This window comes from Podarcis melisellensis (assembly GCF_964234715.1).
Source record: "Podarcis melisellensis genome assembly, chromosome: 5".
NCBI classification, from domain to species: Eukaryota; Metazoa; Chordata; class Lepidosauria; order Squamata; family Lacertidae; genus Podarcis; species Podarcis melisellensis.
Window position 1 is genome coordinate 37633178 of NC_138537.1, and position 21775 is coordinate 37654952.

Here is a 21775-nt window from a genome sequence, read left to right on the forward strand (position 1 = left end):
AGTCTAGAGATTACTGAAGACCCAAGTGACAAGCAAGCAACAAGAAAAAGAATGGCAAACCTTAAAGTATTTTCTTTTAATGAGAAATAAATCAGTGTTATAAACAAGTGAAACAGGCATACAACCAATAGGTGGGCTTTGTGAAAAGCTAGTTAATTAAATTAAAAATACACACATCAGGGTTTTTTTTTAAAAAAAAGAAAAAATACATGCAAAAGGTCTTAAGAACTATGCAACAAGCCATAAATGCCTAAAAACTAAATGTCAAATGTTGCTAACATAAATCCTTCCAGTATTTATTAGCACTGCTGGGCTAAAAGTATATTAAATGATGATCAGTATACATTACATGTTTCTATGCTTACTGAGACTTCTGCTATAACATAACTTGTATTTTGGTTACCCATGAGATGTGAAAGATAGCTTCTTCCATCCAGTTGAGTATTTTAACACAGATGCTGGTAGTAGCTGCCATTCTGTCATTTATGTACCACTTCTGTGGTGATCAAACTTTCTCAGTTCTTGCACCTTGACCTGCTAAATGGATGCCAAGGTGAAAACTCACCTGGCTTTCAAGTGTCACCTGCACAGTAATCCTACTGGGGTTCTGGATCACTTGTAATGTCTATTCAATGGATTAAGAAACCATTATATTAGAATTAGAGCAGTGTATCTTTGGATGTTGTTAGATATAACAATGACAGAATGAGAGTTGGGCAACAGTGTATTATATTTATTAGAATACAAAAACAAAAGTTTCTTAGGCCAATTTTCTTTTCTTTAACCCTGGCAGTAATGAATGACAGCAGAGTGCAATGTGACTCTTCAGTAAGACTCTGGACTGTGGGCCATCATCCTTGATCACTGGTCATGCTGGCTGAGGCTGATGGGAGTTGGGAGTCCAACAACAGCCAGAGTTTCCTCATCTCTGGGTGACATGACATGATTCTGCTCAAGGTCACGTGGCCCAGATTCCTCTGGTTGTTGGTTACTATCTTAAGGCATTGCATAGCAGTGTGATCTCATGAAAAATATGGTATGGTGCCATTGTGACAAGGCAGTTTTGCCAGCACAAATTATCAGGACTGAAATGTAAGAGTGGCAGTAAATTTTGTGCTTTGCCACAAAGTCAGAAGGATATTGCTGGTTTTCTTATGACAGATAGTGTATTCAAATATATAAAAGAAGTGTTTGCTCTAAGAAATATCTGACATATTTCTATTATATATGAGGATTTTCTGTATAAGCTCATATGGCTGTTCAAGAGAGGATGAATTTAATGAAAGGGGAAGAAAGCAATTGTAACTTTGTTTCCTCTGGAATTCAGTAAGCAGGTGGTGGTTATTTCAGAAATTTATATTAGATCAGTTTTACGTACTGTATGAAATTAAGTTTTTAACATTTTTAAATTTTTAATTGGCCTCTGTGTAATGGTGTTGTTTTAGCCTCGTATTTCATTTTGTTTCATCAAGGGCAACCAAACACTGAATGAAGTCTCAATTCATGAACTTTACATGAACTCAACACTGTACGTTGCAGTAATGTTCTGGTCTTAAACATCTACTTACATCTATTAAAAGAAACAACAAAAGGTACATTAGTAAGCCAATTCTTCAGCTGTCTTTAACTGCTATTATAACAAATGTAGTGGAAGGGAACAGTTCTTATGGAAGTCTTTATAATGTCAGGAACTATACACAGTCATATTAAAAGAACATTTATAAACAGCAAGCCAAACCAAAGAAAATAAGAAAACAGACTTGAGAAAGGCTTCAAGTTAGGAATTTGCTGTTGCTTTGGTCTAAAACCATAAGTTTAGGAAGAGATTATACATAGTCATATTTTGAAGGATAGGAACGTCTCCCGTCATCACTTTTGATAGTATTGGTTTCAACTACTGGGACCTTCTTGGCTTCATACCCAGTTCCAGACTTATATCCAGCGCTCTTGTAGGACACGGCCTTGTAACTGAAACACAAATAAAACACAAAGTGGTGTCACTTTGTGGAACTGTCTAAGATAACTGACTACTCAGAATCATCTGTTCTATTCCTTGTTACTTAGTGAAGAATATAATACAATTAGGTAAGCTCCATAAATATCCATTTTCTATTTCACTACAGTAACATGTAGAACAGACTCAATCATTATGAAAGAAACCATTTTATGAAATGCTTGGTGGTTTTCTCATCATGCACGTAGGTAGGGATGGGTGAATCTGACAATTTTGGTTTCTCTCCGGTTCTCTCAGGAAGTATGATGGTAAGAGCTGTTCAACTGTGGAACAGACTCTCTCAGAAGGTGGCCTGCTCTCCTTCATTGGAAGTTTTTAAGCAGAGGTTGAATGGCCATCTGTCTTGGATGCTTTAGTTGAAATTCCTGTATTGCTGGGGATTGGACAAGATGACCCTCGGGGTCTCTTCCAATTCTACAGTTCTATTATTCTATTATTCTCTCATTTCTCCAGTCTAATGTTCAGTTGTCCACATTCGTTTGAGGGAAAAATAAAAAGTTATCATGAAAAATTACCAGCATTTTAGTACAAAGTTCTCCTGGTATACACATTTTTAATGCAATTTTGCCAAATTAATGCATTTTTATGTTATTTGTGTGCATTTTCCTAATATAAACATGTTTCTTCTATACATTATTTGGCTAGAGAACTGTGTTCCAGTTCGTGTATTGCTTTGGAAAGTTCAATTTTGGTAAGTTCAAGTTCAAAAGCAAACTGAGTCAATTTTCTCCTCCGTCCCTGTGATTTAGTGTGGCCACTCTGCCACCTTTTAAGTTGGAGAATGAAGAAAAGGATCTGTCTTGCCCTTCCACATTACAACAGTTCCATGAATATGTATAGGCACTCACTGGGTCTCTTCGGGTACCAGTCCTCTGCAGGCGATGCACATCATAATGCCTCCAACCAAGGCCAAGCCTCCAGCAACCCATCCCACAAACAGGGCAGCACCAAATGTGTACCTGGAAAACAAAGTGAGTGATGGTACTTAGTTTACACCAGTCCATGTGTCTTACTCAAGTCAATATGTTGCTTCTTAGAAAGGATATTTAAAATGAAGTTTTGTTAAGGGATAACCCAGGTATGGGAAACCTGTATCCCTCCAATTAAGGAATGCTTCACCTCTGGTATTTAAATTGAAACAAGGGTTTTGTGCGGGGGTTGGCAAAGACATTTGTTCAAAAGGAGTTGGAGGGGCATATTATTGCAGCCATGGCCTATAGTAGAGTATGTCTCTGTCATCACCCTGCCTCTATCCCCCTTGTTTGTTTTCCTGATCTAACCCACCAATGTACTGACTTCTTTTGCACCATGTTTCGTAATCCCAACCTACTCATTCTGTGCCTTCCACCCACACGATGTGGACCTAGCTAAACCCACATTACTGGGAAGTGGAACCATCGCTCTGTGATACAGCACATGGTGAAGGTCCCTAATTCAGTGCATATTCACACCAGACTTTTTAAACACATCCAGTTCTGATTTAAAGCTCATGATGTCCTCCAGAGAATCCTGGGAAATGCTGTTTGTTGATGAAGCTGTGGACTGTAGCTCTGTAAAGGGGAAACTACACTTCTCATGATTATTATTGGGGGTGTGTCATATGCTTTAAATGTGGATTTAGTATGCTTTGAATGTATGGTGCAGATCTGCCTTCAGTTTTCGGTATCTCCAAATTTTAATTTTTTTAAAAAAAAGATAAGGTAACAGGTGATGAAAAACACCTCTGTCTAGCACCTCATAAAACTGTGGCCAATCAGAATATATAATATTGGGCTATATGGACAAAACTGGGCTATAGACCCAGGATAAAGTAGTTCCCTCTGTTACTGTGTGATCCATGACATTCTTTTATACTCTTGACTTGGCATGGATACATTGAATATATTACCAATGAATCTAGTTAATGCTTGGCAAAGAAGATGACACTAACTTATAAAGCCAGTCAATTCTACAGAGCACATCAGTGTCTGTGTGTATTTATTTTGGGGGTGGGTCTTAGGGCCTCGAGATGCAACTTATAAAGCCAGTCTAGACTACAGAGCACATCAGTTTTGTATCAGTTTAATAGTGTTGAACTGTAGAATCCTGAAAACTGTAGCTTGGTGATGGTGTTGAAAATAGCCCCTCCCACAGAATACAATTTCCAGGAGTGAAGAGTTCATTCCTCTTGTGTAGTTATGTCTTAAGACTCATCATTATGGCTAGGCATGTCATGAATGAAGCACACACACACACACACACACACACACACACCAACACTGAATGCTGTGCATGACCCAGAATTACCTTGTCTGGAGTGTCTGCATCATTCCTGGTTGATACATATTAGCTGTTGACATCCAAAAGTTTGTAACAAGCATGTTGGCAAAAACAGATACCCCACAGATAGCACAGAGACCTGCCAGAGAGAAGGGATCATTACTTGCTGCCAGAATGGAATTCAAGGTGGTCAAGGCCAGATTTTTAAACTTAGTTTTACTTACGAAACAGGAATCCATAGAATAATATCATCAATGTCCAGGCGTGTGAATGCTGCTACCTTTCACTGCAGGTGTGTATCTATACCAAGTTAAATATCTTAAACTATGTTACCCAGAAATGTAGAAAGTAGGATCAGGTGCCAGTGTCCTTGAATCAAAGTGGTAATATTAAGCTGGTGTTGCACCTAAGCAACAGAACACCCAGTTTATTGCACTACTATAGTTCAGGAGAGTCCAAGGCATAACATTTGTTTTGCTGGTTGTGATGCTAGTGCTTCTGTTCCAGTTTCTAACATTCTCATTATACTGCATACTGCACCTACTGCAGTGTGGAAATTGTTGGCATCCATCTGTCTCAAGAGACAATGGAGTGCGCCTCCAGGGGTGAAGTCAAACCGCTGTGCTTGCAGTTCTGAAGCGACTTCCCTGGATCCACTATTGGCCTCATTTGCTCAATTGGCAGGAGCCTGTCTCCACATGCAAGGGAAATCCCTAACTCACGGAAGGTTTAGAAGAAGAAGAAGAAGAAGAAGAAGAGAAGAGTTTGGATTTGATATCCCGCCTTTCACTCCCTTTAAGGAGTCTCAAAGCAGCTAACATTCTCCTTTCCCTTCCTCCCCCACAACAAACACTCTATGAGGTGAGTGGGGCTGAGAGACTTCACAGAAGTGTGACTGGCCCAAGGTCACCCAGCAGCTGCATGTGGAGGAGCGGAGACGCGAACCCAGTTCCCCAGATTAGAGACTACCGCTCTTAACCACTACACCACACTGGCTCTCACTGGCTTTAGGACCCATTGGCTACCCTCATCTGGTTTAGCTGGCCAGTCAAAACCATTCCTTGGGTGTGGCTGCTGTCACATCCTGACAGCTTCTAGCAGCCAAAGATAGAGCTGAGTGCAGGGTGGGACCAAAGGTGGACAAGCTACCCCAAAGGGGGCATAATATGCCCCCCACCAGAGGTACTACCTCTCCCCAACTTCCCATTTCAGTATTGAAATATGGGTTTTTAAAATTGATATACTACATCAGACTAAATTTTAAACAGCAGGAAAGAGCTGTATGCCGGGATACAGCCCCAGATATTGTCATGTGAAAACTGTGGAAAATTACAATGCAAAACTTTTCTGTGTTAATTGATTTGCACATTGGTATATATTTTTTTCTGGAAACAATTAACATAGAAATGAGTGCTTAATTTCCACTAGATTCCACTAGAGTTCCAGAAGTGGCTTTTACATTGTGTGAAATATTACATAAAATGTGAAAAATTACAGGTAAGGAAATGTCTGGAAAATGGAATGAAGTGCCATCTGAATGCACTCCAATGCCTGCTTATAAACTTTATTAGTCCCTTGTTGTAAGTTTGTTAAATGCTTTCAACCCCTTTATTTCAATTGTCTCTTCCAGAACAGAATGCACTGTGGAGCCCCAGTAAGAACCATCACTCACCAGCTACAATGCACATGATTCCAGCAGTCAGAGTCATGTTTGCTTTGGCGGAGTCCTCCATATTGCCGATCCGTAAACACTTCAGGGAAAAAATAGCCACCAGGAGGCTAAAAGCACCCAGCACGATGCCCACAATCATCAGAGCTCTCACAGCCTGGAACATCGCTGCAAAACACATGGGGGGAGGAGAGGAATCATTTAAATGAGTAGCAAAGGGATAATATTCACAATTCTTAATACAACCAAAATCAACTCTTATCAAAGGGCTGTGTGGTACAAAGGAACCAATGGCAAAATGTTCATGGTAGGGGGGGAAACATGTTACTAAATGCAGAACTAAACATAACCTCTTGAGCTCGAGCTAATGTAGGCTGTTCATAAGAAAGAAGGGAAATGCCTAATGATTTGTGAAGTAAATATTGGAAGTCCCTTTCAGAAACGTCCACATCCAAAGCTGCTCTCCATGCTTAATGTCTGTTGAGCAAACATCAAGAAGCACACATGTTCTTTCTAAGCAGAACAGGACTTCAGTTTGTTCCCTGTGGATATGGCCCTTGACATTTAGATAATGTGCCTGTGACATCTACTCTCTCATGTGTTTTGTCGTTTTTTCCCCTGCCTTGTAGAAAGCTGGCCCATTCTGACTCGAGTCAACCTTTCAAACCCTTTTCCCTCCAAGAAACATATATTCTGCAAGAAGGAAGGTTACAGGAAACCAGGCAGAGGGCCTTCTCGGTAGTCGAGACCTCCCATCAGATGTCAAGGAAATAAATAACTATCTAGAAGACATCTAGGGACGCTTTTAATGTTTGATGTCTTACTGTGTTTTAATCATTAGTGGCTGAGGCAACCCAGTCAGATGGGCAGTATATGAATAATAATGATAATAATAATAATAATAATAATAATAATAATAATAATAATAATAATAATTTATTTATATCCTGCCCTCCCCAGCCAAAGCCAGGCTCAGAGCGGCTAACAACAGTAAAAATAACACAGTTTACATAAAATCACAATCAATTAATTGAAATACATTCTAAAATCAATTCATTCTAAAATCAATTCAGAGTCAAATTAATGGCAACCATTGGGCTAGAGTTCTATGAGGATTACAGAAGGAGGGGGTCAGGCTGTGCCTTGGCCAAAGGCCTGGTGGAACAGCTCTGTCTTGCAGGTCCTGTGGAAAGATGTCAAGTCCTGCAGGGCCCTAGTCTCTTGTGACAGAGCGTTCCACCAGATCGAGGCCACGGCCGAAAAAGCCCTGGTTCTGGTTGAGGCCAGCCTAATCTCCCTGTGGCCCGCAATCTCCAAGATGTTTTTATTTGAAGACTATAAGGTCCTCCATGGGACATACCAGGAGAGGCAGTCCCATAAGTACAAGGGTCCTAGGCCATATAGGGCTTTAAAGGTTAAAACAAGCACCTTAAACCTGATACTTACTTTGTTTTTGTTTTGTTTTTTTGTTTAATCTATTTTAGTAATTCTATGGCCAAAACAAAAAAAATTCTTTCCAGTAGCACCTTAAAGACCAACTAAGTTAGTTCTTGGTATGAGCTTTCGCGTGCATGCACACTTCTTCAGATACACAGATACAGAAGTGTGCATGCACACGAAAGCTCATACCAAGAACTAACTTAGTTGGTCTTTAAGGTGCTACTGGAAAGAATTTTTTTTGTTTTGACTATGGCAGACCAACATGGCTATCTATCTGTAACAGTAATTCTATGGCGAAAGGTTTCTGAACAGGAAGCAATTAACAAGATATTTGCCATACCATCCAAAGACCCTACTACCCTGTGTTATGAGAAGTCCGTTTTGCAAACTGTTACCGACTGACATACTATCTGCTGCAGCTGGTAAATGAGTCATGAGGTGTGGTCTAATTAGTCAACACATGAACACAAATATTAACAATCTAGGCATTTTCAGACCCCCATTCATCAGCTCAGGCTTGATCTTCACTAGGGATCTTCACATAGGGAAACAAGAGTTCCTGGGCAAGTGCTATAAGTACCAAAGGGTGATCACTACATGTTTTGTGTACAGAACAGAAGGAGGCAAAAAGAAAGGCAATGCATGATCTGGCTATGTATTATGTTCCACTTTCAGTTCCTCAAAATTCCTTTCAGTGGCTCCTGTTTTATCAAGATCAGAAACTTAAAAGCACATTAAAATAAAATGACTGGTGTTCTAACGTATTATTTTGGCCGTAACTACATTTAATTTTCCTTAAAAAAACAAACCCCCCAAAAGACCTATGCATATTTAGGACCACTTTGTATTCTTAAATCACCTTATAACCCAGCCCCATCACTGCTATCTTTGGGGGAGTCCCTGTTGGTGGTCCCCTGTGTCTCAGATGTATAGCACATAACTATTAGCTGATGTGCATTCAGTTTCATGGGTCCAAGCCTATGGAATTCCCTCGCAACTGACATTAGACATGCACACTCTTTGTGGAACTTCAAGTATATGGCTAAGACTTTTTTGCTCCAGCAGGGATTTAAAGGTATTGTTTGGCTTTATGATAAAAAGAAATCCTGGGCTTTGTTTTATGTACACTGCTTTGTGATGTGAATAATTAGGTGGTAAAATAAATAAATAAATAAATAAATAAATAAATAAATAAATATTTTGACCACCTTCACCATAAGGTCCCAGGGCAGGTTGTAGCAATTTAAAAATATAAAATTATATCAACTTAAAATCATACTACCATAGTTTCACCCTAGACATGTAAAGCCTGCTCACTTGAAAACTTGATTTCAAAAGTTAGAAATGTGATTTTCAAAATGTGAAGTATATATAATTCATGACATACCAGATATGTTTCATTTAATATTTTTGAATGTCTGTCTATTCCAAAGTCATTTTATGGTTGTACTTACTTTATTTGCGGCCTATTTCCACTGACCCAGATGTTAAAATCACGTCCTTTCTTGATAACAGAACTTTGCCCCTATCTACTTTCCAACAGGTACACACCCTGTAAATACACTCATTGCTTTGACCACAGAAAGTTCCACTAAAATTTCAGAAATAGAACAAGGCCAGAATGATACCTGAATGTTTATCATTATTGTGTCCGAACAGCATACTAAAACCAGAATTTCTGCATAGTTCTTCACAAAAACAAGAAACAACATTTTCTCCTCCCAACATGTTCAGGCCAAGTATCTATATTACTTACCAGCGGGCAGTGGAAGGAGGGATTAAACCTATTTACTGTCATGTGGGGAAATTGTTTCTTTCATTGGTGGGTGTGCACACCGATATCCAAGATATGATATCAAATCAGTTCATTCAAATAAATACACAGTGCCCAAATACACACTGAGTTAGTCTTGGTCTGGCGGGTAGAAACTGCTGCTTCTCCTCCAAAAAGGAGTTTGGTTAGTTTTCACTCTGGGTTTCTGGCACCTTTCCCCATAACCATAAAATGTGATCTTTTAAAATGATGTGTGCACTTTAATATCCTCTGTGTGACAGTTTTATTCACAGCAATTGATTCTACATTTATAACTACATCACTGCAGTCAATATTAGTCTCCATTTACATTAGCAAGCTGTTTAAAATATTGTTTCTTGCTAGCCTATTAAAAATCATTGGCTTTCGTCACATCTCTGGGGTAGCCTCACTTGGCTAGCCCCTGGTCCATACCTGGAAGCCCAAGGATTGTGAAATAAGGCCGGCACTCTGTAAGACCCGAACTCTGACTGACGCAGCTCCTCCAGAGGCCTTGGTACTGGAATACAGCTGTCACCGGGTTATCATATAAGTCCTGCGTACTCCATGCATCCATCGCCGTGGCCGCAATACAGCCAGCGAAGCCCAGGGTTGAGACCACAAAGCCCAACACTTGGCAAATTGTAGTGGACATGAGACCTCCTTTGCAATCAGAAGCCACTACACCACTGCCAAAGCTTAAGGAAGCAGTGAAGTCCCATTCACTGTACCAGCCAACGGTGGCTGCCCTTATCAGATGGTTTCCATTAACAGGCTTTGTTGACTCAATGTGTTTTTGCAAGATAGCGCAGTTTCAGTTCTGTTGCTTGGTGTGTGCTTTGGGGTTGGCGGGAGTGAAGACTGGTGCCTTTGTCCCTTAGAAGCCCTTGTTGGCCAAAGAGTCATTGTTGGACTAATGGAGGTCAACCCGCAAGCTGCATTGAACAATCTGTTCATAATGCACATGATCAGCCCCCCTCATTCTTACCCCTGTTATTCAGCTTTGCTTATTCCATGTACCTGACATGTTGCTGATTCCAATGAGACGAAAGGAACTGAGGGCAACACCAGCATTACAAGCTATATTTTCAGTGCTTTCCAAAATGACCTGCTCTCATCAGCAGCATCAAAGTGTACTCCATTGTAGACTTTTAGCGATTGTTATGTGAAGTGGGACTTTAAAAATATAAATATTTAAAAATCACATTGCATTTTGTGACTGTTTGCTTCTTCCTTACTTGGAATTAGATCTCTCTCTTGAACCAGGAAAGGTATAAAACTCATTCCTTGCAAACACTCTAAAACTGCTCATTTTCAGAATAGGAGAAGCGATAACGCTCCCTCTTTGGGAAAGCTATTCATAGGACCGTCTACTTTGCTTGAACATAGCAGGCTAGCTGAGAAGGTATCAGGCAATCTCAATGGCTCACGCAGATCTGTCCTCTAATTCCTTGTCTCTGATCTCTTCCCCCATCATCTGCTATCTAATGGTAGGGCTGGAATAAAATGGCTCTGATGATTTATGTGTTGTTCTTGTACTCTTGCTGTTGAGTTCATCCATTACGAAACAGGGATGAAGACAGGGCTGCTGGACTAAGGTAAAACAGTTCTTTTGCTCTATTTTAGTAGATGAGAGGTTCTACTGGTGCTGATTAACGCTGAAAGTTAATTGGGGATGGGGTGGTAAGCCCTGCACATTTCAAAAAAGCTGTTACACAACCCGATACCATGAATCATTCTACTGAATTAACAATGAGGAAGGTGTCTTGGGCTGCACCCCTAGAATAATAAATTGCTTCCTTAACCTAATTGTTACCAATGTGCAACCCCTTTATCTGTTACATTCATCTAGTACTGTGTTGACACAAGAGGAAATGCAGTAGAGGTCTGGACGGCATGTTTGATTTTGAGTCTTTCAGGTTTAGAAGAGTTGGGAGGAGGACTGAAAGAACACCAACAAAATATGAAACATTTAAATAAATGTACCTTGGTGAGCACCAACATGCCCATAGCAAGGATAGAGCATAAATGTCTCCGAACCATAGCCCTAAACGGAGTAAATAGTTTGGCTGGTGCCATTTCCATTCCAGTCTAAAGCGTATCAAATGGTGAATAGCTTAGTCACTATGCCTATCTAGTCCCAGGAATAACTATTGTATTTCAGAATGGCAGAACAATCTGAGATACTACAGTACTTAACTAAGAACAATTTATTGTTACAAAGTGTCTGGAAAATCCAGGGTAAAACTAAGACAGGTGCAATCTAATCGCAAAACATTTATCTCTCATCCCAGCTCATTTTGGGACTCATTCAGTGTGTTCAACCACCTTTCTCTACCCTGTGCCAAGCCGAGAAGAAATAAACTAGCTTACATTTACATGCAAACCAGCACTCAAGGTTTGTTTCTCTCTGAAGAACCATGAAGAGAATCTTAGGTTTGTTCTGGTTATGCCTGTGCTCTGGTTTGTTTCCCTGAAGGGATGGGCAGATATGATTGAGCAGAATGCACCAGCAGTAGCCCATGGTTTGTTTTAAACCACGGGTCACCATTACATGTGAACTGGACCTGAGTGGGTTTATTTGTGAATCACAGTGCTGCCAAAGAGCCACAAAGTTTCTTGAAATAAGTAATATGGGCATGAAGCCTTTTGCCATAAATGTACTACTACAAGTTACAACTGAAAATACAATAAACCTCTGTGCACAGGAGACACAAGGTTGGCCTGACTATACAAACAACCCAAGTGACTGTTTTGAACAGCAACATTTTTAGAAGCCATTGTGAAGCAGATGGCAATCCAAAAGCATGTCCCAGGATACCTTGCTATATTTCAGTAGGACCCAGGGCCTGCTCTCAGAACATGTGGTAAAGCTGTTCGGGGTTTGAAAAATGACTAGGGATGACCTTAACAGGCGGGGAACATATAAATACACAGGAGAGGAGACTTTAGCATCCTTATGCTCACTGAGAAACCAGCCTAAAGTGACACTTGATGGCACAACTTAATTATTGGTTCAAGTGGAATAGTGACCTACACAAAGAGGTCACCCATCTATAATTCTGCTTCCATTATTTCCCAGATGACCATAGCAGCAGAACCTCAGCCCTAATCAAGCGCACTGTGGCTGTATTTAAACACTTGCCCATGGCTCCATTATTATTATTATTATACCACCCTATACCCAGAGATTTCAGGGCAGTTCACAGAATAAAAAGCCATAGCTGATTAACCATGTATGAGTCCTATGGCCATGTGTTTCTTCATTGCCTCTCCCCTCTCTTCCCCCTGGTTTATTATTCTGTTTTGTTAACCAACATCAATCCAGAGTTCTCTGGTTCAGACATCACAAAGAACACTGGCATAATGTAAGCTGGAATCTCTGTGCCAAAGTCTGTGAGTATAGGGAGGAGTGAAGGAAAGAGAAGAAACAAGGAAGGAGTGAATGGCCATGGCTCTTGTCTAGAGCTTTATGAATCATAGTTTATCAAGTTGTGGATGAATGTACCAATGGTGGCTTCGGTTAGAAATGCCCTCATACAAGCTAAGGGAGAACAGCCGTTTTATAGGTGGTTGTTGAGAAAGGCAGAATAGCTGTAAGAATTAGGAAATTAATTTCGTTTCTCCACTGTGGTAAATGGCTCTGGGGAGCGATATAAATTTGCCAAGCTGCTCTGCCAGATGCACGGCAGTGAGTTACAGAGGCCTTCTGGACTCCGGGCTCATCAATTCTGATCTAATACACTCTTGCAACTGATTTACTTCAACTCTGACCTAGAAACAAATCCAGCTTTTACCCAGTCATGCTACTCTTATTTTCGACAAACACAATCAATACAATATTCTCATTGTAAATTGAATGAAAACTATCATTAGGAGGGATAATTTACAAGGAGCTTAGTATGTATAGGCTATTATATAAACATGTCGGTAATAACTGCCTAGGTGGGCCGGGCATCCCGGTAATATATAAAAATTAAGAGGCTGGATGTTTAAGAGGCTGCATGATAAAGAACCACACCATCTAGCTGAGTTGGGTTGCATCCAGTGTACTAATTGTGCTGGGGACCGTTATTTCACAAGGGAAAACACAAGTACATTACTAAAGTACATTGCCAAAGATTGTTGTGCAGCAGATTGCCTAAGAATCTACTGTTGTGCAACAAGAACCAGCTGTTGCTGAACTAGCTTCCACTAGTGCACTAGTCCCATGGACTGCAAGAACATCAAACCTATCCATTCTTAAGGAAATCAGCCCTGAGTGCTCACTGGAAGGACAGATCCTGAAGCCGAGGCTGCGATATTTTGGCCACCTCATGAGAAGAGAAGACTCCCTGGAAAAGACCCTGATGTTGGGAAAGATGGAGGGCACAAGGAAAAGGGGACGACAGAGGACAAGATGGTTGGACAGTGTTCTTGAAGCTACCAGCATAAGTTTGACCAAACTACGGGAGGCAGTGGAAGACAGAAGTGCCTGGCATGCTCTGGTCCATGGGGTACGAAGAGTCGAACATGACTAAAAGACTAAACAACAAGCATTGGATTTTTGTTGTTTTTGTGCAAGCTAGCAGACAGAGAATGTTGGATATGGGGGGTGGCAGATTTTGGCATTGCACAGGGTGCCACTGAAATCTGAGACGCCAAGGTCCACCACTGCTGGACTACATCTCACATCATCCCTGACCATTCTTTCTGTGTCTGATGGGAACTGGAGTCCAGCAACATGAAGAGGGCTGCAGGTTACTCTCATGCTAATGACAAAGTTAGCCTATTAAAATATCTGTTTGATTGTCCAGTGAGCATCAATCTACTGATCCTATTCACCCCATGATCCAGTGAAGAGATCTTCCTGGAATAGATGGGGCAAGGAGTCCCCATTATGGACCACTCATCCCAGGCATGAATTGTATTGCACTTGTTTGGCTCATTCTGTGTTATAGTACAGGCAACCAGATTCATGCAACTTGTTCTTTGCCACTGAGCCACACCCTAACTCCTAGTTTCAGCAGCACCCACCCCTTTTATCTGCCCTTTCCTCAGACAAATGTGTATTTGATCACTGCACCCACTGGAACATTTCAATGTTATCATTGCTGCTCCTACAAAACTACCCGAAACTCATGTTGACTTTCTTTTTCAGTAAATATAGCATACTCCCACAGAATGACATCCAGTTGGAAAAACTGGGGGGAAATTAAGGCAACTCCACCCTTTTCTGTACAGTACTTCTCATGCTGTGGACTTGAACCCAAAGAGTGAAACTTCAGTAATCGGAGTCTCTGAATGGCTTTGGAGGATGAATTAGAGTTTTCTCTCTAAACACAAAGACCCTTAGTCTGAAGGCCTTAGGGCCGCCTTTGTTCATTTACCATGTCAAGTGCCAATCCACCTTTTTCAGGGCCCACCCAGTGATTAATTTGCATATCAGATATGTTCATGTAATACATCTGATCCTCAGAGTTATAAAGGCAGGGAGTTCAGTCTGCATTGGTCCTCTATCTTCACCGGTTTATTCAATTAAAAAAATGCAGCCAACACACTGCTGAAAAGGATCTAGAGGTGTTGGTGATCTGTTGACTCCATAAAAAATGAAATGATTCACCATTCTTGTCCAGCACCCAATTGGCATCTTCTTACAATCAATACAAATGGCATGAACTAGGCTGGAGTTCAAGATGCAATGATATTTCATTTGGTTTACAAATAAAGCAGCTACCACACCATTTTCTAGCTCTCTTTCAAAGCAGCACCAGCGCTGGGAAGTACCAGACTAGGGAAGAGAACTTTTGAAAGTTGCGACTGTTATGAGCATGGATACGAGATATATTCATGGAAAATATTGTGGAAGTCATGAAAATATCACAAATCTGGAAGGAAATGGTCATATGATAGTTTTGTGGCATCTCTAACTTGATAAATTATGCTATCTGGACCAGGATGGTAAAATGGGGTAGGTGATGGGAGACTGAATAGGACCTAGCTGGGATAATTGTTGATGGTATATCAAACCTTGATTACATTTTTGTAAGAGATCGGTTGGAACAGAAATTGAGGATATAGTTCTCCAGCCACAGATGCTACTCTAGAGTAGTGCTAGGTAAGACATTATGCCTACTCTAGTACCAATGGCTTGAAGACTGACACAATTAATTGCCATTACACCTTCCCTTTTGCAATATCTTGTACTAGACTCTCCCATTTTAGTAAACTTCTAAGGACAGAATAACTTTAACTAAAATAAATCCCAAGGACTCTTTGTTTTTGGTGCACTTGAGAGCATTAAGGCAGGGTGGGGTTGGGGGTTGGGGAGAAACACTGAAACCAAAATGTCAGTGATACATTTGGGTTGCCTGGCTGCTCCACACCAATCTTACTGTTTTTATTCACTATGACACTATTGTTCATAATATAAATTGCTATTGTCAGAATAATAAATAGGGCTTTATAATGGAAATACTGGCAGCCCCATTAACTATGTCCAAGCGGGTGAGGTGGCTGTAATGTAAAAATGGGTGGGGCGGGCTTAGAGTAAACTCATCCCTCAATCTCATAGTTTTCCATCCTAGAGAAAGACATATTGCTACAATTTGATTATTTATATTTACTTGTTTTCCCTGAAACATTGTTCTCCATTACTCATTGCAAACGGTGTAAAGACAGCTCTATCACACACCCAGAACGCCCCAGTAAAACATGGACCTGCTTCACTGGCAAGGCTCTTCTTGTTTGGATATCCCCAGCAATTACAATCATAAAATATACAATAAGTGAGAAAAATGTTTTTACTTTTATTCTTCTTAACAAAAGACATGCTGCTTTAGTTTTTTGTTGGGGGTGGGTGGGTGTATGCCATTTCTTTCTTCATTAGACTATGCTGATAATGATTACCAACTACCAGCTACTTTGAAGTAAAACATATTTGTATGTACATTTATATTACATTTACTCACAGAATACTGGTGGGGGGTGTCAGAATCCTCCTCCGCGGCTGAGGAATTTACATGCTAATTGATTTGGTCTGTTAGCACTTTAGGATGACAAGTTAATTAAAAACATGTGCACAGTGCTGAATCACACACAAAACCACTCCACGCTTGCAGATTGATATTATTTTGGCCAAGCAGAGCTGCGATAGCTTTGTCTCCTCTGTCTCTCAGCACAAGGTCTATTCCCAAGTGGTTCTTTTTCTACTTTCGAGTGCCTGGGGAAGTGAGGTAGAATATTTCATATTTTGCCTTGCAGCCGGCTTTGTTTTTCACATGAGGTGAAAATGGACTTCTTCTCTTGCCGTGTGACAAGTGATCAATTGTGCCCAGAGCCATTAAAATAATAATAATAATCACACCACCTCCACCTCCACTGAACAGCTACCAAAATAACAAAACAAACCCCCCACACATTCAAGGACAATGGCTCATGGCTGTGGAAGGTGGTGTATAAGAGCTATTTCATTTTGTTCACAGCAGCACTTATCCTATGTGCGTCTTACCTTACAGAGGACCTATCCTCTGTTTGAAGGCTGTTCCTGGCCAAGCCTTCTTTAAAGATGAATAACCCTAAGAAGGAAGTGGAGGGGCCATGCAGTTGTCCCTTGACCATGTGGGGAGGCAGACTGAGCAGGCATGTGGGTCACTTGGCCACAGTTTCCCCCCTGAGGTGAGATGTACTATATTACATTTCTATTTCAGCATTTATTTTCATATATACTTATATGGAAGCATTTATTCCCATATATACTTATATATTAGCACGTGCAAAGCTTATGTGAACCTATGTCTTCTTTTTTTTGGGGGGGTGACTCATAAGCTGCCATCTTAACAGCACGGTTACAACCCATCGTTTTTATTTGCTTATAAAGTGGAATGGCTGAGGCTGAGATGTGTGACTTGCCCAACTCTGCCCCATCAGCTATGATTCACTTCCTACTTTTCCAGCCATGTTTTTCATTATTAAGCAACGAAGGGTAGTTTCTAGCAGTACCACATGCAGAATACTACACACCCATTTGCATCACCCACCATAATGCGCCCCTGCCTTTTGCACACTGGAGTCATGCTACCAGGAGTCATGCTTTGTCAAACATTAATCCTTGTTATAAGAGGTGGCAACTGAAATAAAATATTTGGGGGGCAGGAGAACCCCACCCCACATAATTGATCATATGGCATGGTACACACACACCGTTTGAATGGCAAAGTCCATCATTTGGGGGGGGGCTCAAATATTTTATTGGGGTGACAAAGAACCGTCAGTCCTAGTAGTTGGCTCCAATGCCTTGTGTTGGCCAGAAATGAAGTTACTGAGTTCATGATTGCTTTAAAAATATGTGTGTAAAACAAATCTTAGCATTTTTTATCTGCTTTTGGCTTGTTTACCTCCAGGCTAATTATAATTTATTGTAAATGTTTTTAACTTAACCCTTTGTAATCTGCTGTGGAGTTTTTTTCTGAGCGGTGAAGGGCTGTCTAGACATATATTAAAGAATAAATCAAATAAGTCATTTGTTGGTACTTCCTGTGCAAAAAGTCCTCAACTTTAGGGCACCACATGGCGCAGAAAGATCTGTGGAGACCAAGATAAACCAAAAGCTTTAAGGTACAGTTGGGGGGGGGGGATTCTTACTTCCATATGTCTCAAAGCCTGGCAGCCTGTGAGATTAATTTTTCCTGGGCTAATTCTCTGGATTCCTCTTCCTTGTTGATCCCAGTATTGAGAAAGAGAGAAAGAGACTAAAGGAAAGGGTACCTTGGATAAGTTTTTGGCCAAGACAGGAAGCAAGCTTTATAAGGTTTAGAAGCTCCCTCATTCCTACTGCTAACAGCTAGTCTTACATTTACTTTGCCGATATTTATTTTATCAATGCATCACGTTACCTACTTTGCCTCGTAGGATGAAGACATGCAGTTTTTAACACGGTGAAAGCAAGAGCAAACTTTACTCTTTAGCCAGATCTAACTATATTGTACAATGAATACAATGTAGTATTACTGTTTTAAAATAGCAATGTGAGCACACCACTACCTGCAAAACAAATTGTAGGAGGCACTGCCGGCAATTGTTTTCAAAGAAATTGTTTGGGCCACTTCAGGCATTGCTATTTTCCTCCATGGATATAATTGCTGTAGAGGAAAACATGAGCTGACCATGATGTGTAAGTGTATCACAGGTGCCTTTGACACCACAAGCACACAGATTAGGTTGCCGCCACACAGCACACTTTTGGCAGGAAACTCATTGCCGCTGCTCTTTGCACACACTGATAAATGCATCCCTTCCTAAACTCAATACAGGGAAATTGGAATGTCAGGTTTGCTTGTCACTTTTTATTGTTCGGCTCTCCCCATCGAATATCGATATGTTTACTTGCTTGTGCAAAAAGACATATGTTGGAATTACAAATATTGTAATAAAAATAACAGTAAAGCATAAACGCAGAGCTGCCAGTCTTCCGCTTCTGGATCTTCCCCACCACTAAGGCAGATGCCAGAAAGGCTCCGTCCAACATTCCCTTTCCTATACCTACATGCTAGGAAGGAAGACTCTTAGGGTAAGGCCATAGCTCTGTGGAAGAGCACACAGGTTCAATCCCTGCCATCTCTAGGTACTGCTAGGAAAGGATCTGAAATCCTGAAGATCCACTGCCAATCACTGTAGACAATATTGAGCTAGACTGACCATAGGTCTGTCTCAATATAAGGCTGCTTCCTATGTTCCTAAGAGTGGTCACCCCAGTCTAGAGACCTACAAAGAGCAGCAAAAGAGGAGTACACTAGGTACTGACTTGACAGATGCTTCTATTCAGTATGGACACCTCATTATATAGGTAAGTTCAGAAGAGTCTTAACTAACCATTTTACCCCTGGAGGAACTAAACCACAATATAAAACAAATAGAACTAAGTCATTAAGTACAGATAAATCTTAAAAACCCATTATAAAAATGGTGGAATTGTTTACCAGTTTTGTACTTCTAGCAAAATACTAGAAGAGTCGCCATATTTATGTTACAGGAGGTGTATGCTATTATTATTAAAAATCTGTTTCTGGCATTAAAGATTTAGAACAACGGCTTAAGTTGTAGGCTGCTCTTCAGCAGTTGATAAGGAGGGCATGAGGATGATAAATGTGGAGGGTTTTCTGCATCGCCTGAGCAGCAAGAACAAAGAGGATACCTTTGCAATGGCTCCAGTCAAGAAAAGAAAATTCATATACAGACACACACACAAAAGACTTTTCATAATGTCGCTTTGGGACAGGTGTCAAGCGCTTTAATTCAACCCCAATGAGGTTTGATTTCCCCTTTTCTCTGAACAAATAGAAAGCAAAGATTATATTTCCAAAAAGAAAAGGGAAAAAAAATTCTAATCTGATGTTAAATCATCTGAAGACTAAACGTTACACTATTTAATAAGAAAGTGTGGGGGTAAGAAAAACCCAAAGGCCTGGCACAACATGAGGTAAAGATCTAGTCTCCTGAAAGTAGCTTTTATTTAATTGATTGTATATGACTTCTATCTTATATATTTTATTCTTAACTTTTAAAATCCTACCTTTAGAGGTATCTTTAGAAAGGAGGACAATACCTCCTTCCCAAAATCAACATGACATTGGTCATGTGGACTTGGGATGGTGGGGGGAAATTTGAACAAAAGCAATATTGTACTTATGAATTCTCCATTTCAAACACACACACACACACACACACACACACACACACACACACATGTATATAATCTGCCATCCTCTTCCCACATCATTAGAAATAAAACTGAGGTCATATGGGGTTTTTGTCATTTGCCTTCTACCTCCTGACCCCTTTGGATAGTTCTGCATCCATGTTTCTGCACTTCTGCCCCCACATCAGCCAGCCTGGCAAGTGTTGGTGATGATATGGGCATCAGTGTGAGGGGGGAAATATGACTATCTCCAGCAGAACATTTCACTATATAAAATGCTGTCCTCTAGGTAGGGAATAGACGGATCTGTCAATTTTGGCTTCTCTTCATTTCTCATTTTCCCCAATCTTTAAGTTCAGTGCTCCACAGTTCCACATCGGTTTGCAACTTTTTTAAACAAAAAAGTCCTCACAGCAATTTGTCAGTGTATTTATGCAAATTTCTCCTAATATGCACATTTTTGTATGCATTTCCTCCAACATACGCAAGCAATTATCCCCAATACAATGCAATTTTGTACATTACTTTCACTAAAATATGAATTTCAATACACACATACATGTCAACATTATTTCATCACAAAACTAAGAGAAGGGCACATTTTGAAGGATAGGTGTGTGCCAGTTCATATTGCTCTGGGCAGCGCAAATTAAGTAGGCTTGCATTAAAAGGCCCACCAAACCAAATTTCTTCCCCCGGCCCTTTCTTAAAGTCTATGGAAATGAGAATAATATTATGAGGAGGGGAGCAAGAGCAAATGAGAGGGTCCAGTTCTCTCAGAGGCCTACAGCAGTCTTGAGTCGCTTCATCCCACCAGCTCTTTTGAATCGCACTATTAAGAGTACAGCATATTCCCTACCTGGTAGTCCAAGGATGGTGAAATAGGAGCGGCACTCGGTGAAACCAGAGCTCTCCCTGACACAAGTGCGCCATAGACCCTGGTAATTAAAGACGGCCGTCACCGGATTGTTGTAAAGGTCTTGGGTGCTCCATTGGTCCATGACAGTAGAGGCAATAACTCCACCGACCCCCAACATTGACACCACAAAGCCCACGGACTGGCACATTGTCACAGACATGATGGCGACTTGCTTTGAAAAGGACTCTGCAAGGTGTACCGATGGTTCTGTGATCGCATCTGAGTACCTGTCAAGCAAAATGGGGCTTTTACTGACAGGAGGCGGCACACGTCACTAACAGGAAGGGAAATTTGGCCTCCGCCATACAGACTTGCCCTGCTCCTGTTATCTGTTTCAGTTAGATTATTTGCCTCAGTCGGTACCAGGAGCCATTTGTTATCCATATTGCAAATGCCTCACTCTCTATTTACCTTTCGAGAATAGTTTTCATGACTAATTCAAAAAGGTTGGCATTAGTTAAGCCTTGCAGGCACCTTTCTGTTACAGAAATGTTGGGCTTACACACCAAGGAGCGAAGTTGGCCGTGTCATTAAAATGTTGTTATTTAGCATAAAAACATTGACATGTCCTCCCCTTTAGGTTTCGAATATAATTTACTACTCTCGCTACCTATTAGAAATCAGGGAAATGTACCAATACATATGGGGTTTGACCCATTATTCCAGCAATTACCTCCTTTCTTCTGCAAGTAATGTTGCATCTGTCTATCTGCGTGTGGATTCTGGGTGTACATTTATTTATTAAAAGCATATTTATTTATATCCTTCTTTTATTAAGACATTCCTATCAAGGCAGTCAACTGCAGAACTATAAAACAAAACAATAATCCTAAACATCACTAAAATTTAAACTAAAGCAGACCAAATAAATGGAAAAAAATAATAATATTCTGTTGGAAGCCACCCAGAGTGGCTGGGGAAATATAATTGATGATGATGGTGATGATGCAGGTCGCACAATAGCAGTGGCCTTGACATGGGAGCAAGAAGTGAGAGACACTGAGAGT

General features: G+C 40.6%; 1 protein-coding gene and 1 long non-coding RNA gene across 3 annotated transcripts in view; both read right to left on the bottom strand.

Annotated features, from left to right (window-relative positions):
- The window catches only part of LOC309369668, a 171526-nt gene that overhangs the window by 14805 nt on the left and 134946 nt on the right, over window positions 1-21775 (bottom strand). The window lies entirely within an intron of this gene.
- On the bottom strand, window positions 57-20986 carry CLDN18 (claudin 18). Of its 2 annotated transcripts, none has more exons than XM_081910601.1 (5): window positions 20709-20986; window positions 5946-6110; window positions 4301-4412; window positions 2863-2973; window positions 57-1968 (listed from the first exon to the last, which is right to left on the bottom strand). In XM_081910601.1, exons 1-5 carry the CDS (start codon window positions 20926-20928, stop codon window positions 1827-1829), a joined length of 750 nt encoding a protein of 249 aa, XP_081766727.1. In that variant the 5' UTR covers window positions 20929-20986; the 3' UTR covers window positions 57-1826. The 2 variants fall into 2 exon arrangements, with proteins under 2 accessions (XP_081766727.1, XP_081766728.1); XM_081910602.1 differs by lacking the exon at window positions 20709-20986 and adding an exon at window positions 9610-9888.

Excerpts from the sequence above, each read along its gene's own strand:
- CLDN18 (XM_081910601.1), bottom strand. The coding sequence starts at position 20,928 with ATGTCTGTGACAATGTGCCAGTCCGTGGGCTTTGTGGTGTCAATGTTG. Across the intron at positions 6,111-20,708 it reads CACCATCCTTGGACTACCAG|CGATGTTCCAGGCTGTGAGA; the intron begins GTAGGGAATATG and ends TGTGTTTTGCAG. Across the intron at positions 1,969-2,862 it reads CTGGTACCCGAAGAGACCCA|TTACAAGGCCGTGTCCTACA; the intron begins GTGAGTGCCTAT and ends TTTGTGTTTCAG.